This window comes from Corvus cornix, chromosome 5, assembly GCF_000738735.6.
Source record: "Corvus cornix cornix isolate S_Up_H32 chromosome 5, ASM73873v5, whole genome shotgun sequence".
Taxonomy (NCBI): Eukaryota; Metazoa; Chordata; class Aves; order Passeriformes; family Corvidae; genus Corvus; species Corvus cornix.
This window is the reverse complement of record NC_046335.1, coordinates 26742120-26760359: the sequence shown is the minus strand read 5'-3', so window position 1 is coordinate 26760359 and position 18240 is coordinate 26742120. Positions and strand designations below refer to the sequence as shown.

The window sequence follows — 18240 nt, the reverse complement described above, 5'->3', positions numbered from 1 at the left end:
AACAATGAAAACATGGTAATATTGGCATTAAATAAAACTCATCTGAAGCACATATTTCAGAGGCTGCTTGGAAAATGACAAAGCAAGATGGTTTAATACATATGATTGTAAATTTTATTAAAGTTAATAAACACATTTTTAAGAGACGAAGGAATGGAGCTCATTATTCAGAAAATATAAAGGCCTTTAGGGCCTTGGAAAGGGTTTTGATTTATATATATGGCTTTACCATTTCTAATAATTTCCTGAGATTAAAAGGACAATGCAGTTGTAATAGTGGTCGTTGTTTAGCCACCATTTTCCTTAACAAATGAAGCTCCAATATATAAATTTGACAGATTTATAGAAAATTCTTTTAATTCTGAGCTGTTGATAGTGCCAAATTTGTGGCATGGGATCTACATCTGGATAGAATGTCTTAAATAAGAAATACATTCAGTATCCAAGACTATGGCTGATAAATACCCTTCTAGTAAATTTTTTCTATAAATATTTTTAGCTGGAGGATTTTTTTCTATTTTTACTTTGAGTAATGCAAGGGTGGGGGGGGTGGATGGAGTACAGGGCTTGGATATTTTATGTTTTTATGTTTATGGGAATTGCCAAACAATAGCCTTCTTTATTGAGATGATTCCTGTTCAGGAAAAATCTGAGCAGTTTATTGTGAGATGGAGAGATTACTTGGTTATTGCACCTTCTTCAAGCATGATGCTAAAGGTCTTTCAACTATGGATTTGGGCAATGTATTGAGACAAGTTGTTCCAGAGAATAATTCAGACATAAACCTATTGTGGATACCCAGGAGTTTGCTTCAAAAAACTACTATGAGAACAAACCTGGAAAGAAAGACCGGTATACTGATTTAGGCATGTAAATTTAGAATCCTAGAACATGAATTTCTCCCCTTCATGACGTTTTTTTAAAGTAGTCTCTGTAAGCAAAAGTCCTGTATATATATTAGAAGATCTACTGAAAATATGCTTACACTCTATACTAAATATAATTTTGCCATGATTGTTATTTATCATGCAGTTTTTGGATCTGAATCTCATCAGATTTTTTTTACTGTCCTTCAAATAAGACCAAAATATTTATAAGCACTAATTTGACTTTGATCTTAAAATCTCATTTGCCATCTGAGATGGTCTCCTCTGGCTATGTCCATGTTTCTGAGATTGAAGGACTTCCATTGAGAAAAAATGGGAGGCTGGAGGCTTAGCATTCGTGGCTATAGTTTCTTTTCCTTGTGAAGTTCTTCATTTGTGCTCTAAATATCTGGCAAATAAATTTTCAGGTGATAATGCTACAAAAAAGTGAAATGTAATTAGCAATCTCTATTTTACAATTATGGGAAAAAATGTCCATCATTGCTACGTGATGCTTGGAAAAAACATTCTGCCAATCAACTGAAGGACTGTAGAGCAGCATGAATTTTTGAAAACTCAAGATTAACAAGGAGACTGGTACACTCAGCAGCCCCCAAGGTACTCTTCCTCCTGCTCGAGGTAGTTAACACAGAAAATACTTCAAGTCTGCTGTATGGAATTTCTGAGTTCCCGCCTACACAGTAAGTAAAACTGAAAACAGAATTAAATGAGGAAAATACCAATAAAAAAGTGAATTGCAGTTTTTAGACAACTTACTGCACCAGACTGAAATGAAGCATTTTTCAGCTTATTGCCATTTTTAATTCCCAAATACTTCAGAATGGTTAGCTCATCTACAGGGTACTGCAAAAAAAGGCAGGTCAGTGATGAATCCTTTTCTAGATCTTAGGCAGTGAAACACAGGAAGTATTTTTTGCTTAATTACTTTGTGTGTTCTGTATATGAAAAATAATTTTCAAAAAAAGTACCAATTCTTTTTGTATTTCAGGATCGCCTTGACTCTTTAACTGAAGTTGATGATTCTGGACAGTTAACCATCAAATGTTCTCAAAATTACTTGTCCCTGGATTGTGGTATTACTGCATTTGAACTATCTGACTACAGTCCTAGTGAGGATTTGCTTGGTGCTCTGGATGATATGACCTCCAGTCAAGGGAAGGCAAAATCATTTGAATCCTGGAACTGCAGTGAGATGGATAAGGAATTTCCAGGACTTATCAGAAGTGTGGGTTTACTTGCAGTAGCAACAGATTCCATTGCTCCCCAGTGTAATGAAACATTGAAGGAGAAAGAAAATCCTGTACCTCTTTCAGCAGAAGATGGAGAAGAAAGCAAAGACAAGAAAGCATCACATGACCTCTCATTAGTATCTCCTTCTGCAAATTCCTCTCTTTCTAAAGGTGATTACTCTGAAAATGGTGTTTTACCTACAGACAGCAAAGCAGTTTCTGTATCAAAGAATCCAGAATGCAATCTTCCACAGCACACTGGGGAAAAAATCAAACACTGTGAAAATTCAACACCTAAGAGGTCCATAAGAGACTGCTTTAACTATAATGAAGACTCCCCTACGCAGCCTACGTTGCCAAAAAGAGGTCTATTTCTGAAAGATGATGTGTTTAAAGATTATATGGAAGCCAATGGTCTAAAAAGGCAAATCTCTCAAATAGTTAAAAGTGAAATGAGTAGAAGTACACCCTCATTGTTAGATCCACCAGACAGGTCCAAGCTTTGCCTGGCTTTACAGTCGCCCTATACTAACAGCCCATCTGCAGTTAGTCAGTCGTACGATTGCTTAAATACAATAAGTGATAAAAATCTTGAGTACACAATAAATAATCACTTTAAAGACAGTCCCATAATTCTAGGAAAGTCTACTTTCTACACTAGTAAAGAAAAATCAAAGCACAATAAGTCTCATGATTCTCCAGAGAAAGTGAAAACTGACAGAACACCTGGAAGTATATGTAAAACAGCTCCATCAACACAAGGCAAGAAAAGAGGATGTTCTCTACAGAATGGGATTACTTCTCATAACTCTAAGTCTCTGGAGGAGACAGAAACAGATTCTTCTGCATCGTCAGATTCTTGTAACCAGAGAGATCCAAACGGGCAATCACAAGGTAAAGCTGAGCCCTTCAGTTCAGCAACGCATAGCCAAAAGAGTGCTTCTTCAGCTGGTTCTGAGCTTTCCAACTCATCCCCTCTTCTACTGAGAAGAAAGAAAAATAAAAGCTTATCCTCAACACCACATTATACTCAAAAAACCAGTAAGGACAGTAGTGAGGTGTGGTATGGATCTGATGAATATTTAGCACTTCCTTCACATCTCAAACAGACTGAAGTATTAGCTTTAAAACTAGAAAATTTGACCAAGTTGCTGCCCCAAAAGCCCAGAAGGGAAACCATTCAAAACATTGATGACTGGGAGCTGTCAGAAATGAACTCAGATTCAGAAATGTATCCAACATACCAGACAAAAAAGCACAAAAAAAGGGGCAGAATTTCACCAAGTTCTTCAAGTGATATAGTATCCTCCTTAGGTGACAGTATTGAATCTGGGCCTCTCAGTGATATTCTCTCTGATGAAGATCTTTGTATGCCTGCATCTTGCATTAAAAAATACATTGAAGAAAAGTCAGAAAGAACTGCTGCCACTCAGCTCACTGGGAATGAGACTTCTCCTTCAAATAAATCAGCTTTAATTCATCAACTGATGCAAGATATACAACATCAAGAGAATTATGAAACCATATGGGAAAAAATTGAGGTAAGGCAATAATCCTATATTCTTTTGCTGTGTTCTTTAGAAGCCTGTATGTGGAGATGGAGCTGCTGGCAGGGATAGGGTTGCTTTCTTGTTTTCTTTTAATGCTGAAAATAGTCTCATCCAGTGGCTGCTGGAAGTAGAGAACAGCAGCAGTTATTCTAATTAAAATAGATTGAAGTTAACTTTAACTAACTCTACAGAATTTGCCTATAGTATTTTACTTACATCAATGCCTTTAAACTTGGTAAAACATTGTTTTACCAACACCACTTCTCTTTGCTGAGATTGAGTACATGACAAGTTATTTTTTGTAGGAAGGGAAAAATAAACATTAGAGAATCAGGGATCTTCATTGTATTTGAATGAAGCTATATTTAATATTGTCTACCTATTTTCTTCATTAAAAAGATTTGTTTTAGTCCAAGAATAGGAATTCCTTTCAAATTAAGTATAATAACAATATTTCTTTTTAATTACTTCTCTTCTCTTGCAGTGATTATTTTCCCTCCTGTGTTGGTGGAACTAAGCAAAAAACTAAAAAACTTTTTTTATTTACTTAAATAATCATTCTTAAATAATAGCAATGTATTAGTGCAATATGCTAGAGCAATAATTACATACTATTCCACTAAACTTCAGATGAGATGGGATTTTGTTGAGAAGTTTTTGAGAAAAAAGATAAACTTTGGAAAACGAAGAGAATTTGAATGAATAATCAGATAAAGACCTAGCCATCTCACTAATATAATTCTTAGATTACATTTACAGCAAATGTTTGTTTCAGTTTTCTGATGCGTTTGTCTTCCAGGCCACTGTAGAGAGCTCTTCAACTCAGAGCATTTCATGGCCATCCTCAACAGCATTTAAGTTTTCAGAAAAGAAAGCTCCATCTCTATTAGATTTCAAAATGTTTTAAAATTCATAGCACATGCATTGGAGGGTGACATTGGCATCTAAATGCTAAATCTGATATCTGCAATATTATCAAGTTGTGTATGAGCTGAGGAAAAAAAAGGACTTGTTTTATGTGGCCAGAAAGTCCTTCTTACCAAGCATGATTTCTGTAACTTTTGAAGGCATGGGAAGTATTATGACTAGTAGGAAAATAGTTGAGCTAGAGAAGTTTGAGTATAAAGTCGGGGTAGAAAAATACAGAAAGTGAGATTTCTTCTTAAACAAATGAGGGTGCAGCAGCTGTCAGCTCTACAGGGCAGTGCTTAATGATGCAAGTTGTTCCTTCCATCTTCATGGGTGGGGTTCATCTTCCAGATTTTGATGAAAGAACTGTCTTTGTAAGTGCAAATTGTTTCTGTCTTTAAGTTTGTGTAGTGCTGAAAATTAGTCCATCTGAAGCTGGCAGATACAAGGCTCTTCATTCTGTGAAAGCAACAAAGCCCATCAAAGCTGCTTGTGAATACATAAGATGCTGTCTTTCAAATGACACTACAAGAGCCTGTTTAAGAATGGAATTGTTGAGTGTCTAGGGACCAGTGCCTTCCACTTGATGCTGACTTCTTTTGGCAAGAAACAGGTGGCAGAGAAACTTTTTGTATCATACTCTCAAATCATCATATTTATTTTTATCAAACTTTTAAAAAGGTAATTCTCTTTTGAGGGTCTATCTGTCTTTGTGTGATTCCTCGCAGCTGCAGTTCAGTCCTACCAGAATGGAGGAGTAAGAATCAGCTGTAACAACTGGCTGCAGCTGTAAACACTCTCTTCTTCTCCATACCCACCCTTTCCTCACCTCCTCTGTAGAGTGGATTGAGCTTGTGACAGCTGGTAAAAGTAGTTAGCTGTTCTGTGGCCAGAGTAAACCCTTCTAGGTAGTCACTCCAGGTGCTGCTCTTGTCCTTGAGGAACTTTACTGCTGCTGACACTGCTCCTTCTACAATTTCTCAGTGTTCCTGGTTGTGGTAAATGTTTGGAAAATGTTAATGTGGAGTTTGAAAATAATCTTATGAAGTATGTTTGGCTCATAGTAAAAGAAGACCTTTAAACAGAAAGAAGAGCAGATGCAAGGAGGACTGCTAGGAAAAGAGAGAGAGAGAGAGCTCAGTATCCCATGCACTCAAAAGCAGCACATAAGTAAGCTTCATATTTCACTAAATATGCTTCCTGAATAGTGAATAAAAATAATCAGGTGAAAATGTTTTAAATACTTAAGAAAAATTATGCTACTTTAAAGAAATATAAGTTTTTCCCAAGCTGCTTATTTACCCAAGTTTTTCTATTGTTGCTAGTTATTAAATCTTCTGCTTGTAAGACTAGTTAAAAACCAATTTGTCACTTTTTCAAAAGCTCTAACCAAGGTAAATCCTGCCTCAGTGACAGCATGATGCCTTGCTGAGATACTTTAATTTGACATAAGTAATAAGAAAAGAGAAAATTCCTCTCTTAGGTGATGCTATGAAATATTGTGAACAAAAATGAACCTAAGTAAAAATACTGTACCTGTGTCACGATTAAGTTCTTTCTTTTTCTATATCTCCTGTTTCATAATTCCCTAAGACAAGAATCAAAAATGTGCCATTGCTTTTTTCAATTATTTTAAATTGGCAATTGCATTAATTCTGTTATCCAAGAAGATGTATCCCACTCGAAAAGTAGTTTCTTAATTTCACGAATACATGTCTTAGCAATAATTCAATACTGCTTTTGCTAGAAGCAGTTTTGTGCTGAAGAAGTCAGATCTGAAAGGTGAACTTCATTTTAAGTACAGAAGAAGCACGCTTATTCCCATTTGTAATCCAGTTACACTGGTGTAGATGTCTAGCATGATGTATTTTATTTATTAAGATTGTAAACAAAACTAAAATAACTTAGTCTTTCATTTTGGGATCACGACACCTTAGAAAAAACTGGCAGCCTCAAAATCATTGAAAGTCATGTTTTAGCTCGGTAATAGGAATAAAAAGGAAATTTTGGTATTTTATTATGATTATTACGGGAATAAATTTGAATTTGTATAAATCTGGTGATATCTTGATAGAAAGCAATTTGTTGAACATATGCTAAAGTACTTATTGGAAATTTTATTAATTTCTTAGTTATAGGAATGATAGTCATGGGCAGAAACTGATAAATTGTTATTTTTCGTACTTGCAGATTATGCAGATCTCCCTTCATGGGCATTATCATCCTGTTAATCTTCCTGTCTGTCTACAGATAGAATTCTGCTCAACTGCCCCATTTGCTGCTACATAGGGCCAGTTTTTTCCTTTGCAATAAATATTGCATAATCTTGTCATATTTTGTCTTGCACTGCAGGTAACCCTTTGGCACATGCTTCTTGTATCCTTAGTAATGGGCACCTTCACTCTGGGGTGCAAAACAATTTATGTGGCTGTTTCTTTTATGTTTCAGAAATTACTTTTTGGAGTGAAATATGAAAATGAGTGATCCCAAATTATGAAAGTTCCTCTCACCGTTTTAGTTCAGCTTTTAGGAGCTACCCCAAATGAATTTTTAGAATGCAGATTAAGCTCTATATTTCCTGTTACACTAGCTGAAAAGGGAACAGATATAACAGCAGCATTCTCACAGATAACGCCAATAGAGTTCTTCACTATAAGACTTTGGCTGATTGCCACTTCTCACATGTAATACTAGGATGACAGAGTATCGGTTTCAGAATGCTTCAAGGTTTGCTTTCTGAAAGAAAGCTAAGTTTTCCTTAAAATCATATTAATAATTGGGTTTTTTCCCCCTTTTTTATGTGCAAACGGAAAAATTTGGAGCAGAAAATGATCTCAGACTGACCTAATGGCAATGCATTTTCAATCATTTTATGTGAATAAAATACAATAACAATAAAGTAACATTGTTCAGGTAGTTTTATCTCTCTCTCTAGAAACTGATACTAGATTGACTATACTGATATCCTTGTGCTGTAATCTGTGGTCATTGATAATTCCATCTACTTGTTTTTTTTGAGGACACTATCACAAAGGTTAAAAATGTAACCATTTGCAAGAGATGTGTTTGTTTTGTAGGCTTCAGGGTTAATCGTATGGAGGAAATTGCTGATTTTTTTTTGTTGTTGTTACATAGATTTATAGCTTATTTCATCACAGGCTCCATTTCTGCAAAAGGCCGCTGAATTTCCTCTGCAAGAAGAAATTTGATATCTATTGATCCCATATTTTCAGTTCATCACATTTCATAAATTTGCCCTGAACTCCACTGGCTCTATATTTTGTTTGGGTAGGCCAGTCAGACTTGGTTACCCACCTTCTTGATGTGATAAGGAGATAAAATAATGCTGCTCTACAAGTTTTTCAGCTGTCAGTTACAGCATGCCCCAGGGATCCTACAGCAAAGACATGGATAAAAATTTTACTGCTTTCCAGGACCCTGGCAGGCAACCCCTCACCCTTCTGCAACCATTTATCCCAGCTGAACCTAGGATGCCCTAGTAGGGCAGAGATCCAAGACCCCTGTTTTAAATTGGAGTCATGGGAATAACTTTCCTGTTAAAAAGGAACTAAGGATCAGTGCAGCCTGCAGAGGAGACTGCAATATCATATCTAAACTTGTTACTGTGACAAATAGCAGGTCTGTTGGGATGGGAAAGATCTTCATTTTTAGAGAATAGTCAGAAAAAGTAACTAAATGATAAACTTCTGCAAGGGCTTAATGGACTTGTTAGAGCAAATTTGTGTTGGAGATGTGTCTGGAAGTCCATTTGAGTAGTGGAGAGCCAGTTTGCTAGAAAATAGTTGGAGAGCTGACACAAAGGGGAAATAATTTGATTTGATTGAAAGGGGACAGAGTTGCTTCTGGACAGAGAATGGACTGAAAACACACCAGTACAGCTAAGGTTGAAGCTGGATTGCTTTAGGAGAAGTTTACTTGTGTTTGGGGGTGATTTTCATCATTAGGGGGAAAAGCTTGCACAGAGGTCAAATGCAGTTTGAGCTGTGGAGCTACAGTAGTGAAAAACTAATAGGAACTGATAACTCTGATGAAGCTTGGTAACAAAGAAAAACATGGAACCGAAATCAGTGATGTCAGAACAGGTGTAAAAATCAAACATAATCAACAGGGCACAGAACTGGCTTTTTTGGATTACCAGAGAAAGGATTTTTAAAGTGTTGTAGTGCTCCCCTTACCCCTCTTACTTTCAATAACTTAGTGCTTCTAATATTTGCTCTCTTAAAATAAGTGGATTTCTTCATTTTCCTAACAGTGTGCTTGCCAAAATCTGTTCATTTCTGAATCTTACTTACACTGCTTCATACAATTTAGATTGAAATACTGCTTTGGTTGATGACCAGTTTATAAAAAAACCAGTAAGTGAAAGAGGTATCAGATCCAGAAATTCCTTGGCAGCTCTGCAGTTTTCTCAGCAGTCTTGCTGCTTGGTCCAGCATAATTGAAAATGTCATTTCACATTTTGTACTGAGACACAAGTTTGTGCTTTGCTGTTTTGAGTCTGATGATACTCCCTTGCTTCAAAAGCCCATGCCTCAGCTTTCAAGCTGGTCAAACCATTATTAAGCAATAACGTAGCATACATATGGAACTCTCACTTTCAGGCAGACAAATAGAGCTTTACTAGAAAATTATATTGAAATACAGTGAGCCCTCTGTTCCTCCAAAACAGTTCCTAACAGTTTGCTTGAATTTTAAACAGCTCCTCCAAGTACATTCACTTTTCTTTGGCATTTGCTTTACCAGAAATAGTTTGAGCAAGTTTGTAATCAGCAATTTTTGCAAAAAGTGGCAACTTCCATCTAAGCTGTGCAAATTCTGAATTATTACATCTCTAACTGACTGCAGGAATTATGCTTGCTTAATGAAACACATCTATTGTGAAGCATATGCTTGTTCAGAATGGTTTGAGTTTCCAATGTAAAGACCTCAGAATGATTTGGTAGTGAGTAGTTTTAGATCAGGGATTTTTTATATTCAGGATTTGGCAAGTCATTCCAAATAATTTGTGCTGGGGGGAAAGGACGGGAGGGGAAGACAGAGGAAGAGAAAGAAATAGAAAGAAATTTGCTCCCAAATAATTTTAGTAGCAATGATTTGAGGGTACGTCTTTACTAGTATTAAGAACTGGTGGTAGGGGATATGCCTACATCCAATGTTTGGCTCACATCTGATGTGAGACCTTTGGCTGCAAAAAGTCTCATAATTCTGTCCTTTTGTGTACATAGTTAGATGCCACAGGGCATTTAAGCTACAAACAGCTTAAATGAACCAAGGAGCAGCTGCTTTTGCATAAATGTTTCTGTGATCCATCCACTTCCATTCTTATGCAGTCACTCAGATCAGCTTTACGTGACCACTGGCTTTATGACCTAGAGTCATGTCTTAATCATCTGTACCACAGCCTAGACACAGGCTGGAACCAGAGCCATCCATGTTATTTTTTTATAACTGGAAATTTCTTGATATTGCTAGAGGATCTCTGGATCTCTGCTAACAGGCTAAGGGGTGTAAAAGACTTGAAGGTGGAGAGAGGGAACAGTAAGACCACAAGAGGTGGACTTCTTGCTCTCATTGTAGCTAAGGATAGGCAGGAAGGTGCACAGTGGATGCCAGGTAACTTACCTGGATAGCCAACAGAGGCTCCAGGCTCAACAGGGATGCAGCTGTTTTTGGACGACGAATCACTGGTGACTTCAGGGTGATCTTATGATATACCTGTTTGTATTAGTGTGGAGACACTCTATTGTCTGTAATTGTTTGGTGCATTCAGTTTTCTCCTGAAGGTAGAGAAAGACACTCAGAAACCACTGAAGTAGGTTTGGGAGCTTTCAGAACACAGATAGAGTCAAATTGCTATTGGGAATTTACCTCAGTGTGAGTGTGGTGGTTTAAGAAGAATCTTCTGTTATTTAGGACTGAATCATCTGTAACTGCTGTCTTATAGGTACAGGTGCTGGGGAGAAGTTTGGTTCATTATGAAGAGTTTGAGATAACTTCAGCTCTGTCCTGTTAATTACTTACTGTATTGATCTTATGGCTCCTTGAAGTGCCTCCATTATTAAACAGAAAACTATTACATTTGAAATTATGGCTACTAATATTCCCTTAAATATGGTAAATACAAAGGGATGAGAGAGAATGCTCACTGCTTTTTACATTCATAGGGGTATGCCTTTCACAATGTTTTAAGGTCTAGCTGTTCTGTTACATAATATACTTAGTCTCTGGGCTATTCATGTTTTATGTATCTTCTGTGAGGAAGTACAGGATATTCCAGAAAGATACAGTATACCAAAATCACCATGCTCTATTCTAAATATTTAATTTTTTAAATAATACATTGCTACTAATTTCCACCTAAATCAAATTCCAGTCTATCTACTGTTAACACATCATTGCCTTAAAATGTGTACATGCTAGAGATGAGTCACAGGAAGACAAATGAGCAAGGGTCTTGAGAGGATTAACCTGAGAGGAAAGATCAAATCCACTTATATAAGATTATTGCATAACTTCTCAAAGTCTCTTTATATCTTTTTCATCTTGTGTGTCTTTATATATTTTGACAGCAACTACTTTTCTTTCCTTCATCCTTTCCAGTATCTTATGATCAGGAATGAACCATTAAATCATGTTGACTCTCAAATCACAGTTGTCATCATTAGGCATCAGAGTGAATATAATTTGTGGTAAATATGGTCAGGAAACTGTCTCTCAGAGGCTTGTTTCAGACTGTCTGTCTGCTTATGCAGGTTTTCTTTATTTATTTTGAAAGTAACCAAAAAGGCAAAAACCCTATTTTCTTGCCTTTGCTTCAGGATTTGGAGAAGAGATGATAAACCTCACAAACAGCTGAGACATCCTTCGTGTATCAAACTGGAGTTGTATCTGAATTTTCCTAAATTGTTAGTAATGACTTATTTTGATCACTGAGTCACGTTCAGGTCAAGTAAGGTTTTCCCAAGCGAGAGCCAAATTTGCTTCTGGTTTCCTTTGGCCAGTGTTTGGAGTCTTTCCAGGCTGACACTGGAGAACTACCAAGCAGACAGATTTTTGGTAGTAGACAGTGTAGACGTTCAAGTCACAGTAACTTAATATTACTAAGTCCTTTTTCTCTGCTGATGCCAGCATGTGACTACAAGAATGTTTCCTCAGTGAGCTAAGTAAGACCAAAGACACACAGGGTAATTTAAAATCATCTGCTGCACCAGTAGGTGCAAGAGAACTATAGCACCTAACCTAAAAACATCTCAAGTAAGTCCAAACTAGGGTCATGTATTGTAGTGCAAATCTCTTACAGCTTTGTAGAGGTAGAGAAAACCAGGAAAAAAATATAATGAATGCGTTAAAACCAGCAAAGCTTCTGCAATTAAAAATAAAGAACACAAAAGGAAACAAGACCTGAGATTGTTTTTTAATTTTGTTTTGTAAATATATCAAAATCTGGGGATAAAAAATGGTCAGAATTAGGGCCTAAAGAGGGTGTAAAGGAAGGCCCCCTAGAGACCGCTAAAAAAAGAAGCTATCTAAAATGGAAAGTTGATGAATTAGGAAGCAAATGAAAAGCAGTTAATGGAGGAACTAATAGTGACAGGATTTCTTTGGAGACTGCAGGTGAACAGGAACCGAGTGCATAACAGGAGGCTAAATGAGGGAACTAGAGGAATAATAATGGAGTAAAGAGAAGAGGTGGTGAATCTTAATCTCTCCTCACTGTTGCCATATTTAGCAAAGAGTGGCAATCACCATTTCCCTATTTTTAAATTCAGAAATATTAACTGCAAAACAAGTTCATGGGTCAAAGAATTACAATATCTCTTGTGAGGTGACAGACTTAACCTCTTCTAACCAATTAGCCTTGAAAAATAGGAAATGCTGAATTAAACTTTCTGATTTTGAGGGGGGATGGTGGTCATTATATCTTAAGTCATGTCAGTGATGCAGCAGAGGTCAGTATATTTAGCACTTGCCCACAAGCAAACAGCATCTGTTCTATTTTAGTAAAAAGTGATTTTTTCCTTCCTTTTCGAAAACTTTCAGACATGGTGATATATTGCCCTCTTGAGGCTTTAACTGGTTACTGCAGTTGTTTTACAGCTATTTTATTTCCTTCTGAAATGAATGAGCTCCGCGCAACTTGACAAACGTGGTTGTTAGAAATTCGGAGAATAAATAAATCATAAGCTAGAAAATTTCCCCCTTGTTAGTAGCATTTTGGCTCTAATGTAGTCTCCAATAACTTTTTTGCTATGTATTTTAGCTCAACAAATTTAATTTTGAAATAGAGAACTAGAGTTATATTATTTAAATAAACAGTGTGTGCCCTTTGTGACCATCAGGTCAAGAATATAGTGGCTTTCTTTCTTTTTCTATCACTTACTGGCTAACTTACTGAAAATTTTATGTAAAAATAATGAGCATAACTTTTATTCAAAAGGCACTGAAAATCCCATGGAGTTAATTTTGTGCTATGGTTTAAGGGTATAAAATGTGGCTAATTTCATTCTTTTATGTGATTTATTCTTTGTTTGGGAAAATGTAGCATTTTGGAACTTCACAAAGCATTGTTTAATTGACATCATTCCACTCAGACTTCAGGCTACGGGAGCAACCATGGTATGTGTATATCATGTGTACCTTTCGAGGAATTAAATGCTTGGGGAATGAGGTTCATTTCTAGCAACTATGGGATCAAAGAGTAAAGAAATGTTGGGACCAGTTAGAGGAGGTGCCAGCATGGCTCAAACTGAGTGTTCTCCAGTGCCCAGCACATGGCACAAGGTAGCAGCTGACCATCAGCTGGAAATAGCAGCTGCACAAGGGCGTCCTACCCCAGTCCACCCTCTGAAGCTCAAACACTCAGGGTATGCAAACCAAGGAATGATGGTCACCCATAACTGCTTATTTTTCAGAGCAGAATAAAGCTTTATATTAAGCCGTTACAAAGGCCATAATATGGAAAAAATTGTAAATGGAGATTAGTTTGTCTTTTGGATGCAGTTCATCTCATAATCAATACATACATTAGCTGTAAAAAAAATCTGAAAATAAATTATGTTGTCAACACAACATTTAAAATAATTACATGAAGAGGAAATGCAGTACTTCCAAATACCCTTACATCACTGTAAGTTGCTTCAACATCCACAGTTATATTGGCAGCACTTTTAGACAAAGCGCATCGGACTAAGTCCCAAATTTGCTGAAAATTAAGATCCCAATTAGAGACTTCCATTATCCTTAGAGTTTGGTTTAAAGTTGCTGAATAACAAACATTTCAAATTGAAAGAAAGAGAACAGTGCTCATCAGGAGACTTGATTTTAGGTTTACCTGTAGAATAAGTAATAAATTTTTACTTATGAACAAGAGGTCCTGAACTAACTTCTACATTTTCTATTCCAGTTTAGAGTGCGCAAAAAAAAAAAAAAAAAGGGAATTTGGGACTGTGAAGTTGATGTGAATTTACTGCAGCTTTGTGCCACTATCCTTTATACAGTACATAACAGCTCATTTTGGTGTCTGGCATTTTTACCAAAGACAGGCCCCTCTCCTGTGCTGTTCTCATGGTGCCTTCTAAATCCAGACACTCCTTCCCGCTGCTGCTGCAGAAAAGTCCCCCTTTTCTGGGAATTACTGGCATCATCTTTCTTGGCTCAGGCAGATTTATTTGCTGTTCTTGTCCTTTTCTTGATACATCCTTGGCTACAAATTTCTGGAAACATTCTTGCTCCCTGGTTTACTGAGTGAAGCAGGAATACATAACCTAAAAACATTTACGTGTCTTAGCTGAACTCTAGATATGGTAAGTCTTTGACTTAGACAGGGTCACATGAAAGTATAAGCTAAAAAGGCTTTAGTTTGGTGTATTTGAGACTGTGATACATAAGTGAATACTTATCCTGTATTAGAAGATGTTTTGGCATCTTTGTTTCCTGGCTGCTGCTTAGACCTCCTGAATTTTATATAGAAAAGAAATCACTCAGAAAAAAGTTAAGAGCAGTGAGAGTTTCTGTAAGACATGACCAATAAAAGACATTGCTCTTTGTAAATAAATATATTTTCAGAAATTATATGTCAATCCTGGTAGTATGATGAACTTTGAAGACCAGACTTGTATGATCCTTCAGAAGTTTGTACATTACTCAGATCACTCAATATCATGGTTTCTGACTGTTCCACTTTTAACTCTCAGAGCTTCTGCCTGCCTGTTTTATTGCCTAAGGCCCAAAGAATGTCACACTTTTTTGTTTAAACTAACTCTAAATACCTATCTTTCCTTTTCCTTTTATTTCCTCCTCCTCCATTTTCCTCCCTGCATATGCCTCATTTCCTTATATTCTGTTTATTCTATTTCTGTCTCATTTTCAGGGCTCTTGTTATCCTTCAACTCATGTGTTTCTCCTTTCTGCTGCTTGTACTATCCACTCCATAGTTTCAATACTGTTTCCTCAGGAGCCTTTTTCCAGTCAACCCCAACAATTCAGCCAGACTCAGAATGCTGAACGAGTTGAGTGCTAGAAATATTTTAATACAGATTCACAGTGTAGAGGTTTTCTGATAAAAGCCGTGACTGATTAGAACAGTGGAAAGCATTTGCTTCTTTAGCCGATACCTGTGTGCCTGCATAAGCCAGTGGGGGTGAAGCTTGCCTGTGGACAGGGATGGGTTTTGATCGGTGTCCCTCCCACTCATCCCGGCGGCTCAGCGGCGCTGGCAGGCGGCACTCGCTGCGTCCACCAGAGGGCTCATGCCCACTGCCCCACCTTGAAAATAGCTGGGAGTCAAAGTAGTGGGCATGATAACTTAGGAGGCAGATAAGCAGAATTACTGTCTGTCATTCAGGATGTGAATGCATATGTAAGATTTTTCCACACCAAGAAGGATGTGCTCATTTACTTACTCAGTCCCTGGGAGTTCTTTGAACCTCACACTGCTTTTTAGGTACTGCACCCATATTTTCTCAGCCTGTCCTCAATCCTCACCTTAATGAGTGTAGGAAGCCTAAAACATTGTCTGGCTCTGTTCCAGAGCATTACATCTCAGGTGAGATGCATGGCCACGTCAGCATGAGGAGAGGCCAGCAGCTGTTGCCATCAGAGCAGATGGCATCTCTGGAGGTTTACAACCAGCCCATACTGCTGTTCATTTTATACCAGAGGATTCCTTAAATGGCAGAAGAATCAGAAGTTCTTGTCCTTCTGCTTCCTTCTCTCTGCCAGTCCCCCCTGCTCTTCAACCCATTCAAAGTCACAATGACACTGGCTTTTCCTCTGCTGCTGTATTGTATTCCTATGCACAGCTCTCTTGGCCTCAGGGCTACATGGTTCTCCCCAGCATTGTCTTTCCAGCCCATGGATTTTGTTTCTGTGTTTCTGGGTGTTCACTGATCCTTCAAAAGGCCAGGGGAAATGTTACCAGCGGTGTTGGAAGTTTCTCTGCTAATCTAAGAATATACATCTCAGGAACAGGGTTCAGGAAGCATTTGGCTTAGTTTTCCCGTATTTATCTTTGCTCCACAGTGAATCTGCTGGTACTTAGAAGATCCCTTTTTTAGATCTTGCAAGTTTCAAACAGCAGTAAAGGCCTTGTGATAGTACTTTAAAGGGAGAGTAGATCTTCACCTTGAGCCAAAGGTAAGACAAAGTATACAGTAAAGAAAGAATTATGTTTGTAGCATCATGGAAAAGTTTAAGTATCTACAGAGATACATTAAGGAATTATTTTTAATATTCAGGTTAGCATAACCTGCTCTTTGTCTAGAAGCAGAAACAAAGTCAATAATCCCATTGGGGCAGTGAACTTTCTATTGCACAATTGGATGCACTGTCTTCAAATATAGCCCTTTATAATGGGTTAAAAAGTAACAGTTCACATGTTTCTCTTCACTTTTCATGCTTTTAAAGCAAATTCTATCTTTATGGTTCTGGCTCTTTTACCTAGAAGGCTTTAGGAAACTGAGAAATTAAAAATCTTTTTTGCTATTCCTGCTCTAGTAAGAATACAGTATGGAAAAATAGCTTGGACTCTAAACCAGGAAAAATAATGAGCCAGTGACCATCTTGCGATTATGGAACAGAAAGTTCCATAACCATATAATTCATGGCCAATTCAATAGATGCCCATTAGGGAAAATGCATTTAATAATAATTTCTGTGTGTGATAGTTGGGCACAAAGCCTAGAGGAGGCACTCATGAAAGATTTGTATAATTCAACAGTCTTTAAAATTCTTAACTAGACAGTACATAGTAGAATTTGTTTTGTCTTTACATGGATGTCCACTAAGATAAGTATTTGATCTTTATCTTTTACCAGTTTGGAGGGAGCATTTAAGGCACACATTCTCATAAACTGGGGTTATTGAGTAAATGTGGCACTTTAGGAGAAAGCCACCAAGTTCTATTTCTGAATAGTTTGTGAATATATCCTGAACTGCATGTTAAGTATTTCCATCCTACTGATGTGTTTGGTCAGTTGTATGTTTCTGTGAGGTCACTGCCTGTCACAGAATCTTGACAATATCACACAAAGAATATTTTCCATTGTGGCATCTTGATTCCTTGGGGATCCCTAACATCTGTATTGCTAATGGTTTTATTGTTGCCTCTGGCTCTACCTCAAATTAAATTGACCGTGGCAGTTTGTTGCAGCCTCATCCTCTTGAGTACCTGGCTTTCTTTGACTTACCTTTGCCTATGAAGAAAGTGCACTTTTATCCTTTTGAAAATAAAGTCCATGGGCAGGAATGTGTTCCTCCTGAGACTAATATGCAAGTCCTTTTGTGGTTAGACAAAGGGTTTTCTTAATGTATTCTGTGATAGAAGTGCCCTAAGAGCCAGCCCATCCTTGTACACAGACACCTCTGTGAGCTCAGTCTTTTTGTAAATTGGGAACAAACTTTACAACACTGTCTGCTTGCAACAAAATTGGGCATTCATTTTTAAGCACACAGCCTCATAACCAATTCTTTTAAGAAGAGAACTCCCTTTGTGCAATAAAAGGGAAGGTAGAGAGAGAAAAAAGGTCTGGGGTAGTGATTTAATAAGCACTGCTGTCTGGTGCTTCCACACTGAGGCTTGTGGAACAGAGTAGACCTTCCACCATCACACTTAGCTATCATGGCAGATAATTTTAGTATGTTTGCATTTAATGGTTTGGTGCATTGCTTTAATTCTGATTTTAATCTTACTTTAGGTCATTAGAAGGTCTTTGTACTTTTAGAAATGCAAGGACCAGAAGTGTCTTAAGTATAAGCCAGCATACATGTAAAATGAAAATGTAAGACTAATAAATTGAGTGGTGTTAAAACTGTATAGCTTAAAATTACAAGCCAAAAAGATGAAATAAATTTGCTACCTGTGCGACATATGCACAATAAATATGGGATTTTCTTTCCTTAAAATGGAAACCCAAAATTTGATCTAGGATGAGTACCACAATACTTTTCATAATGGTGCTAGGTGGCTGCAGTTGCTTTCTCTCTTTCATGGCATAATTTTGCAAAATTAATTTTGGTATACGCACTTCCTTAAGTACGTATATCCAAATTCCCCATCTAAAGGAATCCCATATCAAAAATCTACTAAAACCATCTAAGATGCTGCGGCTTTTAGTGTATCAACCACAATTTAAAAAAAATTGTATG

General features: G+C 37.2%; 1 protein-coding gene across 4 annotated transcripts in view; it reads left to right on the top strand.

The window, feature by feature from the left end:
- AKAP6 (A-kinase anchoring protein 6) overlaps positions 1 to 18240 on the top strand; it is a 273048-nt gene that overhangs the window by 88773 nt on the left and 166035 nt on the right. For all 4 annotated transcript variants that reach the window (XM_010392152.4, XM_039553019.1, XM_010392145.4 and 1 more), the window contains exon 4: positions 1876 to 3657. In XM_010392152.4, the coding sequence (XP_010390454.3) occupies positions 1876 to 3657 (1782 nt within the window). The remainder of the gene's footprint in view (positions 1 to 1875; positions 3658 to 18240) is intronic.